Here is a 24,004-nt window from a genome sequence, read left to right on the forward strand (position 1 = left end):
GAGACTCTCTCTCTCAACCTCAAAATCTTCCCTCTCAGGAATGGTATTGAATAAGGCCCGATAAGCATTAGCTAGGCCCCAAGTCATTTGTGCCTCCTTAGATCTGCCTGAGCCACAACATTCCTGTCTCAAATATGCGGTCAAACTCTCAGGATTCTTTAAGTGTTCAGGAGTAAAGCTCCATGACACTAAAGACGTTTGTCTTCTATAAGTCTCTCCAAAGTCTCTCCACACTCCCTGCCACTCAGTGTTCTCTGGTTCTAGGGAAGACTTCCTGCGGATGTTATAATTCCAGATTCTGAGTGAGATTATTAAAATAACTGACAGTATGTGCAGGGAGATTGACACAATTGACAGTGTGATCCACTGGGCCAACTGGTCATTCGAAGACTGCTTAAAGGATGCAAAGAAAAAAGGAGGAGCACGCTCAAAAACCACCATTTCTGTACTATTAGTTGCATTAGTTGCTCCCTCTGGAGCTGCATGCAGATACCAAGTAAGCGTTGCTAACCATGCTTTCAATCGATTATACATTTCCATAGCTCCAAAGGTAAAAGTGGCTAGCTTAAACATGGTCCAATATGTTTGGAGCATCTCAAAAGAGGAACTCATGAAACACAGTCCCTTGTAAAACAAATTTACTAGAGGAAACATTTTTTTTTCCCTTTTTTTTCTTCAATAGAGAGAAAAAAAGTAAAAAGGCAAAGCTCAAAAGTGTTTACTAATAATCCGGGGTATTGGCCGTCTGCCCAGATTTCATGAATTTAAAGTTTACAAAATATCCTGGAGTATTGGCAGTCCGCCTGGACTTTCAAGGTCAAGCTTGCAGGTGCAGAATCACAAACATAAGATAGCTCCTTAACAGAAAAAAAAACTCGTAGCTCTGTTAAAAGCTAAAAGAGCAAATGAAGAAAAAACAGAAAAACAGCAACTCAATTTGCCCGCATTTTCCACCAAAATCTGTCACGGTTTAAACAAAAAATCTACCTGCGTTCATGACAGGGGCTGTGGGCCCCGCAGGGGCCCTAGGCCGAAAGGAAAGAAAAAGTTAATTAGGAAAAGAAAACAGTGGCAACGATCTAAGGAGGCACACTTATTTACTAAATACTATATCGAAATACAGAATAACACAATATAATACAATATAGTTGAAAATTGAGCTAACGAATCAAGCAAAATAGGAGAGAGAAATGAGTCCTGAAACCAATAGGCCTACTGTAAACTCTAGGCGACACCTTGAAGGCTCCCACACACTCCCCTGAACGCCAGAATTCAAAAGACGTCAGTCTAGCCTGCGACAGAGATAACATAGTGTCCAGGTCCCGTGACCCATCTCTGACCGTGTTGTTCTCTGGGTGATGTAGTCTTCTTCTGTAAGTTGCAGATTCAGTAAAATTATTCATGCTTTATATGATGTTATGATGTGGAATACTGATAGTAAAATTACAAAATTATTAAACCATGACAAGGACTCAGCCTGTCTGAGATCAAACTGCATGTACAGCCTCAGAAACTGCTCTGGAAATGCTTAAAAGAACTTCCTTGAAACTTCTGGCCTGCTGCAGCTTTGATTCTTTTGGGAAGAACAGATAGACCTGTGATTATCAGAGTCCATGTGGTTTTATTCTGGTTTCTGGGGCACGATGAAGTGCGTGGAGTGCACGGTGACAGCACTCTAAAGACATTTCCATTTGGGTTGGAATTCCAGGTTGCTGTGTTCAGTTAGGGGAGTCAAGGCACTGAAGTTTGTGTGCAAGGTCTTTCAGGCAGGCTCAGGCTGTGCTGATGTCTGCAGTTGCTGTCACTGCATGCTTGCAGCCAGCACCCTGCTGCCCAGATAAGTCCACCCACGTGTGTTGAAACAAGCAGGAAGTTCTGAAACTTGGGAGTTTCAAAAGCAGTGTGATTTGTCTCCTCAGGCAAAGTCTTTAGCCGGAATTGCAGTAGAGACACCCCCTGGAGCCAGCGACTGAGGACCAAAAGTGCTGGATTGGAAGGGGTCAGTGCCAGGCATCCAGCTAACCTGTGGAGGTAACAATGTGCCTAGATCTAATCTGGCCCTGGACTTCCAGAGAGCCAACTTGGACTTTTTTCTGCGGCCTACTTGGAGATATCTCATGGGCTAGAGTGCTTGAAGGTAAGGGGGCCGTGAGAGCTGGGCAGCATTTAAAAAGCACTTCTTCGGAGCTCAGGATTGGTGCATCCCCAAGAGTAGGAAATAGGGAAGGGGGGTGTCCTGGAAATGGGTGATGCTGAGATGGTGGAGAAGCTGAACACCTTCTTTAATTTGGTTTTCACATCAAAGACTGCCCCTTGGGACTCCTGGACCCTGGAGGGAAGAGAGAGAGCTAGAGAAATTGAGAGCTTCTCTCTGGGTGAGGAGGGGGTGATCTGGGAGCTTCTGGGTGGGATCAGTGTGCACAAATCTATAGACTCTGATGGGATACATCCACATGTGCAGAGGGAGCTGGCAGACGTAACTGCCAAACTCTCTATCATCTTTGACAGGTCTTGGAGAGGAGGAGAAGAACGTGAAAACTGGAGGAGAGCCTGTGACACTGCAGTCTTCGGAAAGGGCAAGGAGGAGGATCCGGTAAACTGCAGGGCAGTCAGTTTCACCACTGTCCCCGGAAAGGTGGTGGAACAGCTTGGTGGAACAGCTGGATGCCATCTCCAAGAAATTGGAAGGGAAGAAGTTTATCAGCAGTAGTCAGCTTGGATTCACCGAGGAAAAGTCATGCTCAGCCAACCCTGCAGCCTTCTATGATGGCATCACCAGCTCGGTAGATGTGGGGAGAGCAGTGGATGTCATCTACCTTGACCTCAGCAAGGCTTTTGATACTGTCTCACATGACATCCTGGTAATGAAGCTGAGAAAGCGTGGGACAGATGAGTGGATAGTAAGCTGGGTTGAGAACTGTCTGACTGTCTGAGCTCAGAGGGTTCTGATCGCCAGCACAGAGTCCAGTTGGAGACCTGTGGCCTGTAATGTACCCCAGGGGTTGGTGCTGTCTCTGGTCTTGTTCAGTATCTTCACTGATGACCCTGATGAGGGGATAGTGTCCACGCTCAGTAAGTACGCCTATGATGCAAAGCTGGGAGGAATGGCTGACACACCTGAAGTCTGTGCTGCCATTCAGCAAGACCTGGACAGACTGGAGAGCAGGGAACCAATAAACGAGAAGAAGTTTAACAAAAGCAAGAGTGGAGTCTTGAATCTAGGAAGGAATAGCAGCAAGTATCAGTACAAGGGCATGCAATGTTGTGTGGGCACACAGGTTTGCAATGAAGGCATGGTGGCACATATAGATGTACACACACATGGATAGACAGAAGGACAGGGATGCACACAAGTATGTGTGCACAGTGTTAAGCAAATGGCTGGGGTCATACAAGTATGCCCAGGCATGTGGTTGTGTGCAAGAAAGGAGCTGCCCATGTTTGTGTGCAGGGCTGTGCAAAGGTGTGGGGTTGTACAGCTGTGTGCAGTGGCCAGGTCCTGTGTGCCATGGAGCTCCATGGGAAACCTCTTGGGTGTTGAAGCACTGCCTGGAAGAAGAGTGCTGGGATGGGTTGTGGTGAGCCAAAGATGCATAGTGGGCAGAGTAGATGCGTAAATACTGCTCTGGACCAAAAGTTGTGCAGCAGCTCATGGAATGCCACTGGACAAATCAGTCTATGCACTCTTTGTGAATCTGTAATTGTAATGTTTTATTGATAGAATACAATCAAACTTGGAGTGCTGAGTTGGGCAGCAACTGAAACGCTGCACACTGCAGCTGCTGCCTTCTGATGCTCCTCTCAGTTCTTCAGCTGCAGCTTCTGCAGCATCTCCACAAGGCTATTCATCACTGTGAAGAACTGGAAAGAAACAAAGCAAGTGTAGAAGTAGGACAGAAACCATCTAGGGAGATCTCATGAAGAAAGTCTGACCAGTAAACTTCCAGAATGACCCCATATACAACAGCATGTTCCTTTCATTCAGGTCACTGACACTACTTTCCATGACACGCTGCCTATGGTAAGATTCATGCTCTGTCATGGGAAGGCCGTTTCAAAGGTTGCAGTGCCTGACATGGCAAGCTTCTTTATCACAGCAAAACCCTCCGGCCGTTACCAACCACATCCTTCTCAAGCCAGAGGAAGGCGTCCAAGCCCCCCATGGCAGCTCTCACTGACAGAGTGCTTTCCTCAAACACACAGCTGGCTGCTTTTCTATTCCATCGCTTCCCTCAGGATTTTAACATCTTCCATGTCTGACAGATGGAAGCACTGAGACCAACAAGAGAATGCATGTCTGTGTTCACCAAGGACTCACCTCTGCACGTGCAGCTCTCAGAGAAGCCTTTTTCATTTCCCTTCTCCTTTCTTTTTGTTGTTGTCTTCTTGCTACAAAGCAAGAGTACCAGTGAATTCATTTTGTCAACAGCAAAGCTGCAGAAACGTGAGTGCCGTGAAAACAAATGACAGTCCAAAGACAAAGAAAATGGGACTAGGAAGCCTCTCAGTGAATGACATTTCCAGGAGGACCACTGTGGAGTTAACAGAAAGAGATGCGTTTAGGTATTCTGGCATCTCGCTGCCTTTGGACTCTGTAGCCTTCAACTCTTAACCCCTCTACAGAGCAGGAAAAAGCAAAGCAAGCCCTAAGCAAACTCAATGTGTTGCACTTCACCAGGACGGTACCACAGCACCTTCTTACATCTTTGCTTGGAGCTCCATGCTGGGGCAGGCCCAGGCTGTGTTGCTGGGGCCGGCACACTGTCTCCGCTCTGTCCCCTGGCTCTTCTAGTAGCAGGCAGCTGCACTGCAGTCTGTTTCTCTTCGCCCAAGCCCTTGTGTTTACACCCAGCCAGGGTCTTGGAGACAGAGCTGGGACCTGCTGTTACAGGAAGCCCTCCAGCCTGGAGATGAGCTCCCTCCGAAAGCACTTCCTGCACCGCTTTCACAGAGATGTTTCCATTTGGTTCCAGGCGTACATCTGTCATAATCAAGAAAGGAGAAGCAGTAAGATTTAAAGAGTGACCATGGCTAATTTCTGTAGTAAAATGGGCCACAATACTAGGAAATCTCATCTTGCGTGTTCATAGTAGCGGATCTTAGGATCTTAGCTGAAGTGTGGGTTTGCATTTCAAATCTGGACAGGGAAGGGAATTGTAAATCCCAGGGACGAAGACCTCAAGCAACACGCAGAAAAAGGAGTCCAAAGAAAGGACAGAAAGCCTAACTAGAAAGACATTGAATCAAACACTGATGCGTGTTGTGCATCTGTACCTCTCTTGGGTGCCACGTCACAGGCTGCAGTCCTTCCCAGACTTGCGGCAAGGCTGCGCTTTGCTGGAAGGCTGCTTGCGTCAGCTTCTGGCAAAAAGGAACAAGAAAGACTTGAAGAGCATCTCTTGAGAGGAAGATTTGAGCACAGCCAACCACAAACTTCTACTCTTCAAGTGTAGTTCCTACCGTTTGCCTTTCTGCTGCTGTGGCATGGTGCCATTTCTGCAGCAGCACAGATATGCAGTGGACTTTCTTCACTCATCATCACACATGCACCCCTTCATGCAGCCCTATTTAGAGGCAGGTACCCACACCACAGCTCACAAGAGGTTCTTACCTGCGTGGGCTTTCCGTTTCCCTCCTTGCCCAGCACCATTCCATGGACGCACAGGTTCCGTCCCTAAAACAAGAGATCATGTGTTGATTTCACAAATGTCAGTAGCACTAGTGTCCTGTTGTCCAGCCCCCAATAAAGAAAGACCCTGTTTTACAGCCAGAAGAGAAACTCACTTTTGTATGGCAGTAAGGACGGTCCATCCCCATTGCGTCCCTCTGTGCGCTGAAAGGTGCAGCTGGATCTCTGGCAGTCTGCTGGCTGCATTTCCCAAACACGGCAAATAGTGTCGCGCCACCTCTGAAGAGAGGAAGGAAGAAATGCTGATGGGAATGGGCAGCTGAGTTTGGCAGAGAGCTTCTAGATGGTGCCAGAGATGGGATATCAGAGTGCTGAGACATCATTGATCACTAAGGGAAAATACAGCCTGAGCCTTGCCCGTGCCATTAGCCCCCTGCTCCACTCCTTCCCCTTACAAATGAGAACAAGGAAGAAAAGTCAAGCTAAAGGAACCCAGCCATACCTTTCCGCTCACAGAGCAGGCATTGGATCCGCGCTTGTCTCCTTGCTGAGACATGACCACTCAATTCTCAGAGGAAGCCCAAGTTCTGACGGCTCTCTCCACAGGAACTTTCCCTGCTCTTGGAAAGAGCTGGCTTCACTCTTCCTAAGATTGACTTGATCCCCCAAATCTCCCTTTGGACAGGAACCCTGCAGAAATCATCCACAAGTGAGAAGTCATGAGGGAGAAGTATATTCTCAGCCTTCATCTGCCATGCAATTGAGTCTCTTGTGGAGTGAAAGGTCTGGGAATCAGCTGGCTGCAAGAAGGTCCCAATGCTAGCTGCAGCTTGTGTCTGACTGCCATGGCTTGTGTCAGCAAGTGCTCTTCTCCATCTCCTCAGTAGCTCTGCACCCAGCCATCCGTGTGGCTGTGAGGCACAAGTTGTACTCTGTTTGTCCTCGCCTTCCTTTTGAATGGTGTTTCATCATCCTCACCAAAACATGGGTTAGAATCTCCACAAGAACCTCTTTCCCCTAGAAACAGCCAGGTGGAGGGGCACTGCTGGAGCTGGGAACTCCTCCCCAGCCTAGCTTTTCTGTTGAGACACCTCCCAGCAGCCAGCCAGCACCAAACCCAGCTCACCTGTTGGGCCTGCTCAGCCTAAGCTGCACCCAGCTCACCAACACAGCACAGCAGTGCTTCTGACAGGCTCTTGCAGGGTGATCTGTTCCAAGGAAGGCACAGAGCTCAATCTCCACGTGCAGCACGCTCGCCAGAGCACCAGCTGTGGGACAGACACTCCTCCCACCATGGCAACCACTGTGACTTCAGCAAGTGCTCGCATGGCTTCTGTGCTTTCACCATAATGGAAGGTAGTGGACGCCTCCTAGATCTGAATTTTAGGAAACCAACACCAGAGTCACCCCATGGGATGATCTGAAGTCAAACAACAGGGAAGTGAAGGTGACACTTGTGCAGCCCATAAAAACCAGTAAAGACTAATGTGGCTTCATAGTGCTCATTGGAGTCTGCTCAGCTTTTTTTAGACAAAAGATACCTTTGGGAAAGTCTCATGGGAGTAAACTAAAAGCTAGTGAATGCTGATCTCTTCTGGATACTTCTAGAAATGTCAACAAGGCATAACCAATCCCTTTCCAACTTCCTCAAGAGCAGGTCAACTCTCAGCCACACTATCATCTGCTGGGTAAGCTGGCTCACTTCAGAGTTCTGCAGAAGACCAAACGAGGTGCAGAAAGGAAAACTCCAGAGGTTACAGCTGTGTTTTAGCTGTTAAGACTTAGTTCTTTTCCTTCTATGCTCATTTGCTCTTGTGTAGAGTAAAAACACACTGAAATAATTTAAATGATTTAAATCATGACGGTCATGCATGTTTGATTCAGTACTGTGCAGATCCTGAATTGATACGACTTATGGCAAGCAATGTAATTTACCACCAGGTCAAAAAAGAATTATGTTTCTTGAAAAGTATGATTTTGCACTACAAATATGTATCATGACATCAAGACAAAGGTGCAGATGAAGCTCTCGCTGAAGAGGGATTTATCAGCTGTGTTTCAGATGTCAGAGTCTTGAGTGCCCTCCCACCTTTGTTCCCGCAGCTAGCACCTTTCCTTATCAGCCACCACCTCCACCTCCTTACTCATGTTGCTGTCCAGCACCAGGTACCTCATTTTCCCCTGCTCCAACATCACCCATCACCTTCTGTCTTCCTTCCCCAAAGGAATCAATTAAGCAGTGTGTCATTTAGAAGCCCTCCTGAGCTGAGCAGTCAGAGCTCTGTTTCCTTTCCCTGAAGCCGGAGTACAGCCAGGCTACAAAGCAGATAAGTAAGATAAAGTTGCATGGAAACAGATGTTAATTAAGAAGAAGAAATGTAGGCCGCTTGTCTCTTCTTCAGAATGATACGGGCTCTGATTGAGGTAAACAGTTATGAAATCCATCAGATGAGATTCACTTTTGTCAATGTGTTTCAGACAGCTGGAAGCAACGGTGTAGCAGTCTCTACCATGCAGCTCTGGGAAGGAGGCTTGAGGACACCCCACAAATAATTCCACACTGGCCTAAACAGTTTTCCCACCGGATGTCTCCCTGTGGGGCTGCCAGCTTGCTTCAGGCCTGGAGCTTAAATTGTGCACCAACTAGTCTTGAAACAATATCCTTAATGTAGCTAGGCTATACTAGGAGAAAGAGTGTAATTTGGAGTGAGTTGCGTCCAGACCAGGGGATGTCTTCTCAGCAAGGAATGGGAATGGCTTCCCAAAGTCAGGCAGTGCACGATGGTGGGAAGATGGTGTGTCTTCTGCCACGGCCTGTGCCTTCAGTTCTACTGGTGATGTCCCAGAAGCTACTGGAATGGTAGGAAGGGATACAACAGGAGAGCAGTGAAGATCAAGAGCAGGCGACTGCTGGCGTGACTGCCAGGGGCTCATTTGAAGGAGCACAGTTTCAGCCCACTAATGCCTCAGTTGCCTTCACAACATCCTCTAAAGTCACCAGTCTGCTGCTCGGTACCATTCGTATTTAAGAATAGCCACAGCCCTTCCTAGGTTTGAGGCTTGCGCTGTTTATTAGGGGCAAACATAATCATCCTTATGCAAGTGATCCTTACTAAAGTCCTGGCTGTCTTAGCAGTGATGCGGAATTCTTAGTCAAGGGGATGCTGAACAGGTGGAGCAGGTTCCATGGGAGCAAACAAGCTGTAACACAGACAAGAACAGCTCACAACCAACATAGAGGTGAAATGGGACTTTTTGCTCTAGTCTGCTGCAGCCCTTCTTTGTGCTCCCACGCGGTCATCCCCTTGGTGCCCTGCACAGGGATGTCCCTTTAAATGGCAGGGGTGATTGCCAAGCTGCTCTCCACTACCTACCAGCACTTTCGGATATCTGGAGAGGTCCCAGATGACTGCAGGCTTGACGATGTGACTCCCATCTGCAAGAGGGGCCATAAGGAGGATCCGAAAACTGCAGGCCTGTCAGCCTGACCTCAGTGCTGGGGAAAGTTATGGAACAAATCATCTTGGGTGAGATCACAGGGCATGTGAGCGGCATCCAGGGGGTCAGGCTCAGCCAGCACAGGTTCATGAAAGGCAGGTCGTGCTTGACCAGCCTCATCTCCTTCTACGACTGGGTGACCATACTGGTAGGTGAGGGAAAGGCTGTTGATGCAGTCTACCTAGACATCAACAAAGCCTTTGACACGGTCTCTCACAGTATTCTCCTGGGGAAACTGGCTGCTCATGGCCTGGACATGTAGACCCTTCTTTGGGTAAGGAAGGAACTGGCTAGTGGGCCGTACCCAGCATGTACTGGTACTTAATGGAGTTAAGTTCAGCTGGTGACCCATTACAAGTGGTGTCCCCCAGGGGTTGGAACTGGGGCCCATCTTGTTTAATATCATTACTGATGACCTAGATGAAGGTTGGGGTCCCTTCCAACCCAAGCCATTCTACGATTCTGTGTTTCCATGATCATCTGAAGTCCAGGTAGACCACATTGACAGCCTTACCCTCATCCACTAAGCGGGTCACCTTGACATAGAATGAAGTTAGGTTTGTAAGGCAGGATCTACCGTTCATAAACCCATGCTGACTAGGCCTGATCCCCTGGCTGACCTTTTATTGGTCCATGATGGTTCCCGAGATTAGGAAACTCTTCTTCACAGAAAGGGTAGCTAAATACTGGAATAGGCTCCCCAGGGAGGTGGTCAAGTCACCATCCCTGGATGTGTTTAAGAGACATTTGGATGTGGTGCTCAGAGATATAATTTAGCAGGGGGTTGTTAGGATATTATGGTTAGGCTGAGGTTGGACTTGATGAGGTCTTTTCCAACCTGAGTAATTCTATGATTCTATGATTCTATGCTTCTATGATGTAAGCACTGGCACCATGAAGCCCTGGTGCAGTGCATCAGAAGAGCTGTAGCCTGCAGGGAGCCACCACCCGGAGCTGTGAGCTCGCAATGGCCCACCCTGTAACTGTGCTGTGAGCTCACAAGGCCTGGCTCTGACGCTGTCTAGTGCCGCAGGCTTCTCTCTGTGCAACACTCACTGTGGCTGCAACGGTGGTGTTGGAAGCAAGGTGCGAGTGTGTGGCGCAATGGCCCCTGCCCGCCTTGTTCTCCCTCTCCTACTGATGGCCATGTGCTTCCAGGAGACCTGTGCTGCTCCGTGGTGAGCACCAGGAGCAGGTAGGTGGGCAGAGATGGAACCCAAACTGAGTAGCACTGGGGGCAAGAAGTCAGGCTGTGTCCCCACAGCCCTGTGCCACACTTCCCTGGGGCCTGCCTTCCATGGAGGTGGTGTTGGGCAGGGACTGATGCTGATGGGCAGCACCACAGGACCTGGGCAAGAGCCCATGGCAGAGCTGCTCCTCAGGGCTGGCTCCAGCCATGCCAGGTCATGGCTCTGCTGCTTGCTGGCTGGAGCACAGCCTTCATCCTGGGAGATGTCCTGGGGAGAGCTCAGAGATGTGTGCTGGGAAAAGTGGGAGCATTTCTGCTCTAGGCTCATGGTACTCCCTGTAGATGAATCCCAGTTTCCAACACAGAGCCCCGGCCCACAGCCCAGAGGAAGGGACAGGTGAGCTTTCCTCCAGCACTTCAGTGTGACCTTCCTCTACACCAGAGGCCTTCCAGTAAGAAATCCCCGAGGGGCTGCACCTTCTTCCATGCAGTCTGTGAGTTGGCGTTGTCTCTGTATCTCCAAGGTCTCCCAGTAAGAAAATTTCAAGGGGCCAAATGTTCTTCCATGAAGTCTCTGAGAACAGTTTTCCATGACCTGGAGAAAGTATTTGGAAAGCTGTGGAATAGCAGCCAGCAGGACACCTGGCCTCTCTGCAACTTTGGAACTTTCCCCCCATGTCATTACCTGAGCCCCTTCCATCAATGCTGGTCACTATGGAAGAGATGGGCAAGTGCAATGGGAGTGTTTCTCCTCTGTCCCTTATTGCAGCTGTGTCACCAAGCAGTGGCTTACCAAAGCCTAAGTTTAATCCAGCCCATGCAGTTGAGTTTAGAGCTGGGGGTGAGCTCCAAGAGGGCTCACTTCTAGGTGCCCCTGCAGGCACCCAGGAACTGTTTCCAAAGTGCTCCCATGTGGAAGGGAAAGAAGAGTGTTGGGAAGGAATCCCCAGCTATAACTGCATCCTGTGTCATTCTGACTGGAAGGATGTTTAATGGGAGTTGCTCTGTCCCGCGTTTGCTTGCAGATGTGACTGGAGGAGGTGATCCAGGTTCCCCTCTAGGTTCTGGGTCCGAAACTCTGGCAGATCGCATGGGTATGTCATGGCTTTGTAATTCCTTAGAGAGCTTTCACTGCCCATTTCAGTGCCATTTCATGGCACGATCCCCTGTATGCTTTGCTACTCCATGATGCTGTAGTGTATGACTGAATCTTTTCATGGGTCTTTGGTTGCAGAAGTGCCCCCCGGGAAGGCCTTGCCCAGTCCTCGCTTTCCCCCTGCACTGGAGCCCAGATGGAATCCCAGTGGTGAGTACTTTGTTGTTACTGACTCCACTGACTCACCACTGGTATTCAAAAGCTCATGTACATTATATTTAACTTCACACATTCTGTTTAGGTCTGGAAGGAGTAAAGGACGAATCCGAAAGAGGAAAATACTCCCAGGGCTCATCCCGTCTCCTAAAGAAACTGCTGAAGGAAATGGAGAAGGCAGAGCATGGTGAGTATACTTCAATCTGCTCACCGTGAGCCCTGGGAAGCTGAGGTCTGATGTAGATGTGTGGATAAGCTCTGGCCTGCAGAGCAGGAAGGGATCTCTCAGAGCCATGCTGTGGTGGTGTTCCATGTAACACCTTGCAGGTGCTGTCAAGCACCAGAGCTGGTCTGCTGCCACTTCTGCATCCAGCCAAGACCCAGAGACAGGTGCTCCCCCAGCATGACCATTACTTGTCAGAGCGGCTTTGTGCAGACATGGGCACCCAGATGGCAGCAACTGTTGAGTGCTGTGCTTTTGTTTGTACAAAGCCCTCTGTGGAGCTGAGCTAGTTGAAGGCAGGAGGAGCATCCCGATCAGGGATGGTTGCCTTTGTTGTTGCTGGAAATGAGGTGGAGAAGGCGCTTCTGTTGGAGCTTGAATTTCAGCCTGCAGATGCCTGTCTGTAGTGGGTGGAATGTGATGGTTGGTGATGCTCACAGCACAGTGTGTGAGGGCCTTGCGCAGGAGCTGATTCCTCAGGAGGTGTTAGAGGGTCAGCACCCTGCATTTCCTGGGAGGGACCAAATGCCCTTGGGCAACAGAGGGGGTTGTAGTGGCTTTGGGGGGCTGGGAGCAACAGACTTTGCCTGAGCTCAGGATTGGAGTAGCTTGGTTCCTGATGAGAACACATCCCATCCCATCCTGCTATCCTGCTTTCTTTCTAAAGGAACGGAACAGCCAACTGAGCAGGATGCACTGCAGGAAGGCAGCTATCCCACTCTGCCAGTCTCAGACAGTGTAACAGAGGCAGCGCCAACAACTAGCATGCCAGGTAATTTCTGTCCCGTGGCCATCCAGTGTCACTTATCAGAGTCACTGTGTGCCTGCAGGCTCTTCCTGCCTGCTCCTGTACTCTAGGTCAGCACCTAAAGCTGAGCATGTGAGCACAGAGCACATGTAAGAGAAGCCAGGCTCTCTAAAAATGGCTGACCTCAGTGGGGTTTGGAGAGCTGTTCAGCAGCATGCCAGAGAAAGTGAGTGCAGAGCTCTGTGACACTGCTCACCTCCCACCGCTCCCAGTTCCCAGAGACTTGTAAGCTTTGCCCTTTTGGATGAAAGGGATCCTGTGTGGCAGGAACCTGCAGGGATGTTTCTCCCCTGGGCTGGCTCCGGCTGTGCCCTGTGCTGGCTGGAGCCCGACCTTCAGCCTGGGGGGGGGGGGTGTCCTGCAGGAGAGCTCAGGAAGCGTGAGCTGGGGAAAGTGTGAGGGAATCTGCTCTGCAGTGCTGCTCACAGACAAAGCCCAGAGCCCAGGGCACAGCCCCAGCCCTCGGCCCAGAGGAGGACACGGGTAGTTCCTGTGCAGCCTCTCCCTATGCAATGAGAGGTGGAAGCAACCTTTCTTGGCCCCCAGTGCTTAGGCAACAGGGGCAGAGGCTCCCAGTGAAGAAAAAGACAATCTCCTGGGCCTATGAAGCTGAATCCCATCACTGAGGGATGATCTGTAGCGCAGGTGAAGGTAATGTGGGACACTGTCTTGTTTCTTCCAGGGATTAATGCCAAGAAAAGCACAATGGCTGCTGTTCACAGATCTGTGTGAAAGCGCCACATGATGATGATGTTCAAAGCTCTGCTGATGTCTGCACTGGTGCTGGCCTGTGGTGCTGTGTTATGGATATGCAAAGAATACCAGTGAGTTGGCTTTTCCCCCAAACACTTTATTGCTGCGTTTGGCAAGGAAGCATTTGTGGTGCCAGAATCCTGGACAGCCAAACTTTACATTGCAAAGCTTTTCAAGTTTCCCCTTATTTCCTGTCAGTGAGTAGTGCTTTCTGAAACTCATTTTCACAGACCGTGCATGAGGAAAGAGAGAGCAGCAGAACAAGCTCATCCTGATACCGACCGTGAGGCTGTTCCTACTGGAGATGAGAGCAGAATGGAGCTGGGAGAGGCAACAGGAGAGAATCTTGCCCAGTCAAACAAGAATCTCAACAACAGTTCCAGACCATTCTGTTCTGCCATCCAAAATGTCTTCAAAGCCATCTGGAAGACCTGTAGCGTGAACTTAAAGCCGTGAAAGAGGACGGCCCTGCAAGTGAGAACGGAGAGTCAGCAGCAGAGCATTTGTCCTTCACCCTGCATTCTCCAACACAAGTATCACCAGTACTTTCAATTTGATTGCGGAAGTTTCAGAAATGGGTACAACGATGCCTCCAGAGCTTTGGGATCTCCTGCTGGACACTGATGATTAAGTGGATGCGGAGATTCCATAATGCAGCAACATCCTGTCAAAATGCCAGCATTAATTCATCTGCAAGACTACCCCCTGCTCCAACTGATATTCAAGTAGAGTGTGAGCAGGATTTGGATTAGCTCCTTTAGGAACTCTCTGAGGTGGCTGACAGTGTAACTGCTTAGTCTCATTGTATCTTAAAAACAATCAAACTATCAAAAATCAATAAAATTAATAAAAATCCCAGCACTGTTCTTTTTCTTGGATACGCTGGCGTGATACATTTTCCCGCTAAGACTTTGCAATAAGTCTTGAAGCAGTTTTGAACTGGTAAAAGTTGGCAGTGTCTGCATTCTGTTCTCCTAATTTCCTTGCTGCTCAGAGTCAAGGTATCATGCATCTATTCCCCAGCTCTAGCTGTCTCCTGAATCATGATGACAGCCTTTCCATATTGTGAGAATAGCCTTTTCACATCGTTGGAGTGGACTTGTTCTGAAGGACAAGATGCTTGCAGACATGTAAGCTCAAACACAGAGTGCAGAGTCCATGGAAACTTGCTGCCAAACAATGCTGAGAAGAATAGACTGCTGTTGTTGAAAATGGGAGAGTAAAACAGATGCCTCTGCTCAACACAATGCCAGTGTGAGCTGGTTGGGGCTACCCACCCCCCTGAAAAGGCTGGAAGTTCAAAGCGAGGTAGACTACTAGCCTTCGTTCAATGACCACCAGAGACACCCCCACCAGCTTTTTAGGACACAGGATTGCCCAAGTGGGGTAGTGTGGAACTTGTAAGTCCAGCAAGTTCTGGTGTTCACACAGCTGGTGGAAAGAACCAGAAGATTTTGCCATCCAAGGGAGCTGGTATGGAAAAGTAAAAGTCAGATCTCAATTGTCTCAGACCCTATAAATAGAGCTGCTAAGCAAGTGTTAATATTTACAAATATCTGAAGGGAAATGGGAGGAAAATGAATGAGGCCAGGCTCTTCTTGGTGGTGTGTAGTGGTAGGACAATTAGCTGTGGCCTAGAACTTGAACGCAGGAGGTTCCATGCAAACATGCAAAAGACCTTCTTTATGGTAAGGGTAGGGGAGCACTGGGACGGACTGCCCAGAGAGGTGGTGGAGGTTCTGACCAGCATCTCCAACGCACTCAGCTTGGGCAACAAGCAAGAAGAGTTGGAAGCCTGTTATGGTTTTGCAATTTGGTTGGTGTTGGTATTCCACATCAGAACACCATGCCTCATAATGGGAGTAAAGGGGACAAGTTTTTTTTCTGTGGGCTGCCTTAATGGGCATGTGGGGTGGGGCACCGGAAGGGAAGTGAGGAAGGGGACGGGGTTGCTGGCCGGCTCCCTGCGAGGAGACAACGTGGTCAGAGCTTCCTGCCTTCCACAGCTCCATCGGTGAGATTGGGGACTTGGTATTCTCTTTGTTGAAACTCTCTTGTTGTTGTTTAGTGTTATTAGGTTATTAAACTGCCATTCGTTCTCAGATCACCTTTTTTCTCCCTTATTTTTTGTTAGACCTAATCGCAATCTCCCTTCCCTTCCCCTCTTCCGAAACGCACGTGGCCGGGCCGTGCCACGCCGCACTTTGCCATACCATGCCGTGAGAGAAAAGGGGGGGGGGGGGCTTTTGTTCCTGCTGCCCCGGGTTTGTGCCCACTGTCCCGGAGTGAGCTCTAGAGAGAACTCCGTGACAAAGCCATTGTGAGGCAGGCAAACTATGACCTAGTTGCCATACTGGAAACATGGTGGGATTGCTCCCATGACTGGAGTGCTGAAATGGATGGCTACAAACTCTTCAGGAAGGTTAGGCGAGGAAGGAGGGGTGGTGGCGTGGCTCTCTATGTCAGGGAATGCTTTCATGTTACCGAGCTTGTGACTGGGGATGATGTGGTTGAATCCCTATGGGTAAAGACGTGCTGACAAGACAGACATCCTGGTGGGAGTCTGTTACAGACCGTGTTTTATTGTGTTTTAGCACAAAATGACAATTTCTACCCAAAATAATATTTTTGTCACAAAAATGACAATTTCTCTCCTTAATATCAATTTATGTCAAAATGTTGATATTTTTCCACATAATATCACAATTTGTCCAAGAAAAAAAACCAGCAAAACATTTTCTTTGTTAAATATCACACTTGATCCCACCAAAAAGACATTTTCTCCCCAAAACACTGCTTTTCATCCCCAAAAGAAGACATTCTCTACACAAAATTACTCTTTTTAGCACAATATGACTCTTTCTCCCCAAAATTCCCGTTTTTCTCTCCAAAATTACAATTTCTCAACTTAATATAAATTTATGTCAAAATTTAGATATTTTCCCCACAAATATCACTATTTATCCCAGAAATAAAATGATCTCACTAAAATATCATCTGATCTCACTAAAATATCACACTTTATCAGAGGAATACTCTTTTTTCCCCCAAAACACAGCTTTTTGTCCACAAAATAATATATTTTCTTCACAAATTTACTCTTTTTAGTGCAATATGACCATTTCTCCCCAGAATTCATGTTTTTCTCTCCAAAATGGCAATTTCTCTTCTTAATATCAATTTTTGTCAAAATTTAGACAGTTTTCCCACAAACATCACTATTTGTCACACTTGAACCCACCAAAAAGACATTTTCTCCCCAAAACACTGCTTTTCATCCACAAAATAAGACATTTTCAACACAAAATTCTTCTTTTTAGCATTAAATGATTATTTCAAACAAAAATAAGCATTTTTGTCTCCAAAATATGACGATTTCTCCCCTTAATATCCATTAATGTCATTATTTACACATTTTTCCCACAAATATCTCTTTTTATCCCAGAAATAACAAATTTTCTCTGATAAATATCACACTTGACCTCACCAAAGAGACATTTTCTCCTAAAAATACTGCTTTTCATCCACAAATGAAGACATATTCTAAACAAAGTTTCTCTTTTTAGTACAATATGATGCTTTCTCTCCAAGATTCCCGTTTTTCTCTCCAAAAAGACAATTGTTTAACTTAATATCAATTTATGTCAAAATTTAGATATTTTTTCCCGAAACATCCCCTGAATTTTCTCCACAAAATGCCTCTTTTTAGCACAATACGATGCTTTCTCCCCAAAATACCCTTGTTCATCTCAAAATATGACAATTTCTCCACTTAATATGTTTATTCCAAAAATTAGACGTTTTCCCTGAATATCACTATTTACCCCAGAAATAAAACCTGCTCTCTCTTAATTATCACCCTTTATCCCACCCAGAAGACTTTTTCTCCACAAAACATTGCTCTTTAGCACAGTATGATTCTTTCTCCCCAAAGTACCCTTTTTTGCCTTCAAAATACAACAGTTTCTCTCCTTAATATCAGTTTATGCCAAAAATTAAACATCTTTCCCTCGAATATCAGTATTTATCCCAGAAATAATACATGTACTCTCTTAATTATCACTTTTGATCCCACCAAAAGGATTTTTTCTCTTCAAAATACTGCTTTTCATCCCCAAAAGAAATCTTTTTTGCCATGAAGTGCCTCTTTTTAGCACAATATGATGCTATCTTCCCAAAATACCATTGTTTGTCTCCAAAATGCAATATTTTCTCAACTTATTATCAGTTTATGCCAAAAATTAGACGTCTTTCCTCAAATATCACTATTTATCCCAGAAATAAAACATGTTCTCTCTTAATTATCAGTCTTGATCCCACCAAAAAGACATTTTCTTCCCAGAATACTACTTTTCATCCCCAAAAGAATAATTTTTTGCCACAAAATATGATGCTTTTTCCCCAAAATATCCTTATTACTCTTTAAAATATATATTACATATATAATATGTGTGTGTGTATATATATATATATATATATAATATTATGTTATATTATATGTGATATTACATTATATTATATTATATTATATTATATTATATTATATTATTTTATTATATCATATTATATTATATTATATTATATTATATTATATCATATCATATCATATTACATTATATTATATTATATTATATTATATTATATTATATTATATTATATTATATTATATTATATTATATTATATTATATTATATTATATTATATTATATTATATTATATTATATTACTTAGCTTCAATTCTAATCATATTGTATTATAGTATGTTATCTGGCCCCACTACGCATGCGCCTTAGTCAACATAGCAATACGCATGTGCCAATGAGCAATACTCAACACACCGTTACATACGCCATCCTGACACAGCGCTGCGCGTGCGCGGATTATCTGCGCAGAGGGACGAGAAAGTTACGCTACTAACGCAGGGTTGCGCGCCTGCGCCGTGCGGCACCAAACGGAGACGGCCGCAGTTCCATGAATTGGCCACACGGGGGCGGAAAGAGACCGCGGAGAAGTAGTCAGACTTGATTGATGCGTCCGTGGTGACCCGGTCTGTCGTGATGACGGGAAAAGCACGACGGAAAGGAAAGGGAAAGGGAAAAAAAAAAAGGGAAAGGGAAAGGGAGAGAGAAAGGGAAAGGAAAACTTATCCAAACACAGGACTCCTGTGCTGAGTGCTTATGAACACCTGTAGAAAATGATCGAATTGATGTTGCCAGCATCTCTTCTGTTGCTGTCTAGCACCAAAATCTGCCAAGCAAATGTAATGATAAAGAAATGAAGGCCCTCAGCTTGTGAAAGGGAGGGTTGCTGGCAAAGATGCATTTCACGGCGGAGTTACTGGGAGTTGAGCCTTGCCAGTGGATCAGTGGCCCCGTCGTTGCATTTCAGCCACTCAGCAGTTTGTACCCTCCCGTGATAGTTGCTGGTGGCTGTAAATCACTGCAATCTGCATTTTACTTGGTCTCGTGCATGATGTGTAAGAAGTGTTCTTCCTAAATCAATTCCAGATCCACCCAAGTTGGGGTATGTTTATCCTCAGAGAACCTGCATCCACTTACCATGTCTGAGCAGTATCCAAATACATCTGCGTGCCTTTTACTTCAACCACAGATTCTTTCCTTTTTATATACTTAAGCATTCAGCATACTGGAATATCAAGTACTTTATGCCTTGTATTAAACTTTGCCAATAAATAAGGCCTTTTGATAAGATCATGTGATGAGCAGGAAGGTAGGGTGGCTTCCATTGACTATGTGTGTTAGTTTCATGCAAATTAAGTGATGTAAAAAGTGTGTGCCAGCGGTCCTGTGCTTTGATTTTGCAGATGAACTTTTCTGTTGGCAGACATGGCATTTTTTTTCCTGTATACAAACACTGTGTATCATAAGGATTATTTTCTTAATGATATTCAGAAATCATTGGGCGCACTTCAGATATAATTTCTTCTGGAAACCTAAGCTGAAGTTAAGCAATGTGGGTAACAGCAGAACTATGGTTTTCTTTTGTTGTCTCCATTTGTATTGTGATTTGCGAGCAATCTCCTGAAGGATTTATCCATTGTAAGGTTTGAGTTGGATGACTTTGTCATTGGGAAGTGATGTTGGGGTTTCACTGGGGGGTGATATCAAGGAGCGATGCTGGGCAGTGACACTGTTGGGGTGCTGTATCTGGGGTCCTAAAGGCTCCCAGCTGAAGAATGGTCCTGGGATGGAACAAAGTATTCAGACAGTTTTAAGGGAACTGACTTCTGTGACTGTAGACACAAGGATCTTGCTTTGTAGCAAAAGCTGACCTTGGTAGTTGGTCTTGTCTATGACAAGGCTTGTTTGGCAAGCAGTTGTTCCACTCTGGCTCCATTCCATGCACTGGCCACACAGGTATGGGGAGCAATGGAATAAACCCTGCAGACCATGGGGAGAATCAAAGCAGGAGAGATGCTGTGGTGCAGGAGGGAGCAAACGTGCACTTTGAAGCAGGAGATTCCCTGCTGGCACTGCCTATTGCATCCACCACCAACACGTTCCTTTTCTCTCCTTTGAGGCAGTTTGTTGTCTCTCCAGGGTCAGTAAGTTGTAGTGCACTTCCTTGGGGAGTTCCTGCTTGCCGCTTACTGGGATTATCTAAAATAAGTTACTGCATGTGTGTGAGGGTGTGTATATCAAACAGAACTCGTAACGCTCTGTGCTGCTCCAAGTGTGCAGTTTGCTTCCCCCTGCTCCTGAGACTCAAATGTATATGCATTATATAGTGTGGCATGCTGTTTTTTCCAGAGCTCGTCACTGTGCTTTATGGCATCCCACTGGCTTGGCACAGATTTCTCCACTGCACCACCCTTGCTTTCTCTGAGTGTTTTCCTTGCTTTGCCCCATCTTTTCTCAGAAAATACTGCAGAGGGCTACCATTTGGGCTGTATTGCGCCTCTTCATCATCTCCCTCTGTAGCATGGGAGCACAGAAGCAGATTGTGTGTGGAGGGGTCAGACTGGGGGGAGGCAATTCCCTCGGCGGGGTCTGAGTGGCGAGGCCAGGGCCCAAACCCGAGTAAAGCAAAGGCTGCCCGGGTTTGCTGGTCCTCGCTCGGGCTCCGTACGTACAACGTCAGCGCTGCCTTTGCGGCCGGTGCCGCAGCCCCACGGGCTCTAGGACCTGTGCTGGGCAGCCCGCGCCATGCTGCGCAGCGCAACGGCCCTGCACCGCCGAGCGCCGCACCAACGCGCGGCCCCCACCCGTGGTCTCCGTGGCCGCTCACCCGAGCAGGGAGCGCCGGGGCGCCGCGGCGGAAGTTTGTCCCGATGCCGCTGTCAGGTGCGCCGGGCAGCTTCACCGCCAGCTGCTGCTGGTGCCCGGCGCCTCTGAGCGTCCTCTGGTAACTACCTGTCTCGGCGCCGGATGAGAGCAGCGGCCGCCGTTCCGGTAGCGCGGGCTGTGGGCGGGCCGCGGGCGCAGCGCTCCGCGGTAGAGCTGCCGGAGGGCGGCCAGGCCGGCGGGTGGCTGCGGTTCGTGCCCGAAAGGGGCGGACGAGCTGTGTGTGCTCACCGCTCATCGGCAGCGGCCTGCACGGCTTGGTGTGACCCTGAAGCGTGAGGCTACAGAACAGATGGCTTCGGGTATGGGTTTAAAATAAACCGGCAAGGAGGAGATCTAACCCGAATGAGGTCTGTGGGTGAACTGGACAGGCTTTGATAAGGCTGTGCTGTCTACTGATTGTGTGAACATATACATATATATGCGAATATATGTGTATATATGAATACATTCAGTTGTACACATACTCTCAGAGGCGTAAGAAAGGCTTGCCTGCAGGGAAAGAGAGTCTTTTTGTCTTGCCTTACATATTGCAATAGTATCATTTGAGATGCATAGATGACTTTTTCCATTTGGAAGATTTAGGATGTTTTAAAAGTAAGTATATTATTTTGTTTTCTTAAAATTACTGTTTTCTCTAAAATCGAGTATATCATGTGAATTTTTCAGTGCATTTGAGAAGGTAATTACTTTAGTTTTATCTATGTAAGATAATGTGGGGTATTTTTTAAGCTTTTTTTTTTTTAAGCTAAGTGTTTTTTTTCCCCACCCATAAGCTACACACTTTGTTTATCAGCCTTCTTAAAAAACATGAATCAAAGCTTACCCCCATGTTGAAATTCAATTATTTATTTTAAAACAGGCATTGTACATTGGGATTTATTTGATTGACTGGGTTTTGTTTAGGTTTTCATCCCTTATTGCATCAGCTGTGCAATTGCAAAAGCACCCTCTTCTTTTTTTCAAAGAGCTTTTTCATCTAGAAAACTAAATTCTCTGTCACCTACAGAGAATCTGCTTTTCTGTTTGGTGTCAGATGTGGTGGCTGCACTTTAGAGAATGCTACTGTAGTACTTCTCTTTCCTTACTTTTAAGTAAAAATGTTATTTTAGTATTTATTTACTAAAGGCCCGGAGCATCTCCTGTATGAGGAAAGGCCGAGAGATCTGACTTTGTTCAGCCTAGAGAAGAGTGAGAGATGATCTCGTCGACATTCATAAATACCTAAAGTGCAGGAGCTGAATGAATGATGCCAGGTTCTATTTGTGGTGTGCAGGAACAGGACACTGGGCAAAAACCAAAACAGAGGAAGTTCCATACAAACAGGAGTAAGAGCTGCTTTACTGCGGGGGGGACAGAGCAGTGGAATGGGCTGTCCAGGCAGCTTGTGGAGTCTCCTTCTCTGGAGACATTTAAAACCTGCCTGAATGCTGCCTGTGCAACCAATTCCAGGGAAACCGCTACAAGCAGGGGGCTGGAATAGGTGAGCTTTCAGGGTCCCTTCCCCCCTTTATGATTACACAGTACTGCTTCTGTGTGCTTCAGAAGATGATGTCCTACATATCACCAGCAGAGAATTACTAAATGATGTGGCTCTGGAGGGATCATCTGTGCTTAGAAGTGTCACTAAAAGTGTGGTTGTGCTCTTTCAGGAAAGTCAGGGAGATAAAGCTTATGGGTAGAGTTGTTTTGAAATTGGCTGGTATCTTTCTTTGTCAGATGGACCAGCTGTATTCATTTCTGTGTCATGGTCTTGTAATGTTTGCTATGGGTATTCCACATCATAACATCATGCAGAGCACAGAGAAGAACTACACGTCCCAGATGACCTCATGGTCAGAAAGGGAGATACGTTATGGAAGTGATGCTCACTCTCTCTCACTCCTGGCAGTGGGTGTGGGTATGCTTCCAAGCCGTGCGCCTTCCATTTCAAAGTAGGCTTCTCAGTCTTCAGAAACCTCTCTGTTATTTTACTGGATTTATTGGCCTCAATTTCAATTGGATTGTATTATACTGTGTTATCTTGCGTTCCAATATCATAGTTAGTAAAGTAAGTTTTCATCCTTAGATCATTGCGGCTGCTCTGTTTGTTTCCTTGAGCCCAGCTCCCATCTCCCTACCCCTTCCCCTTTTCCCTTCCCATTTTTGGGGTGAGGGAGCCCACGGGCCAACTGCCCCCCTGTCATGAGCATAGATTGATCCAGATAACTCTGACAGTCTGCAATAACTTCCCAAGTACATTCCCTGTCTGCAAAATGCTGAGAATCCCTTCTGGTCAGAATTTTGTTAGGAAGTAAGACTTGCTTCACAAGGCCTTAACAAAAATAATGAGGGTTCTTTAAGAGAAGTGTAGCACAATTTGAAGTTGCAGACACTACAGATGTCACAAATCTGGTGAACTAAGCCTTTTGTTGGTCTTTATATAAATCATACAAAATGAAATGCCATTATAAAGGCAGAATTAGATTAAGGGGAATTACGTTATGGAAATTAAACAGAGAAAGTAATGAGTTTTTTCTTGACGTTTAAGATTCATTACACGCTGAGTCAGAGAATCATCGAAGCGGTGGCATCATACAGAAATCTGATGTGCTGATCTTTTCCATTCAGAGCATCTGTGTTTGGATTCTATCCTGGCTGGAATTCTTACATGCTGTTGAATTTTATGGTACCAGACAGATGCTGGTTTTCAGGTGACTACTTAGAAAGGCATTGATTAAGAAAAAAATGTCGTTTGAAAAGTTAAAGCGAATCTTCAATAGTGTTGTAATTTCTAAAGTCTATGTAGAGGCAGAGTTTCTTTCTTTTCTGTTTAAAACAGGTGATTGTGTTCTAAATGTTAATATTTTCATTTTAGGATGACAGGGAAGTACCAAAGAGCAAATTCTTAAGTTTGAGTGAACGTGTGTGTTCATTTTAACTATTTTACATCTGCTGCACAGAAAGGAAGGGGAATAGGGTAAATGACAACTTCAATAAAGTGAGAGTGAAATAACTTAAGTAATAGGTTCCTTATGTGTTGTTATTTCCATAGAAGTAGATTCTTCTTAAGGTGCAAGAGAAGGGAATTCTTGTTTGTGGAAAGCCTGTAAAGGAACGGAGATGCTCAGGGAGAAGGAAAGTCGTGGGATAGTACAAAATGTTGAGTAGGATTAAATATTGTTATTTTTTTCAATAAAGATTTTTGTTTCACTACTGTAGAAACTGCCTTGAAGCTGTTCTACTGGCAATGTCTTCTTCACTAGGGCGCTTTGATATTCCAGCAGTCAGCCTCGAGTTTCAAGTGTT

General features: G+C 46.3%; 2 protein-coding genes across 18 annotated transcripts in view; one reads left to right on the top strand and one right to left on the bottom strand.

Moving 5' to 3' along the window:
* Positions 1-3,801: 3,801 nt before the first annotated feature.
* LOC146757435 (uncharacterized) lies at positions 3,802-6,316 on the bottom strand. Its single transcript, XM_085521638.1, has 7 exons — positions 6,132-6,316; positions 5,785-5,908; positions 5,599-5,674; positions 5,275-5,441; positions 4,649-4,981; positions 4,319-4,389; positions 3,802-3,861 (listed from the first exon to the last, which is right to left on the bottom strand). Exons 1-7 carry the CDS (start codon positions 6,183-6,185, stop codon positions 3,802-3,804), a joined length of 885 nt encoding a protein of 294 aa, XP_085377764.1. The 5' UTR covers positions 6,186-6,316.
* Positions 6,317-20,529: 14,213 nt separating this feature from the next.
* Positions 20,530-24,004, top strand: part of GARNL3 (GTPase activating Rap/RanGAP domain like 3) — a 44,937-nt gene continuing 41,462 nt past the window's right edge. For 3 of the 17 annotated variants that reach the window (XM_085520789.1, XM_085520790.1, XM_085520792.1), the window contains exon 1: positions 20,535-20,716. In XM_085520789.1, the coding sequence (XP_085376915.1) occupies positions 20,704-20,716 (13 nt within the window). In that variant the 5' untranslated portion in view covers positions 20,535-20,703. Of the gene's footprint in view, positions 21,067-24,004 lie in introns of all 17 variants that reach the window. The other 14 variants (XM_085520781.1, XM_085520782.1, XM_085520785.1 and 11 more) reach the window with 11 other exon arrangements.

Source organism: Coturnix japonica, chromosome 21 (assembly GCF_054131305.1).
Source record: "Coturnix japonica strain WE chromosome 21, WE-NBRP24, whole genome shotgun sequence".
Lineage (NCBI taxonomy): Eukaryota > Metazoa > Chordata > Aves > Galliformes > Phasianidae > Coturnix > Coturnix japonica.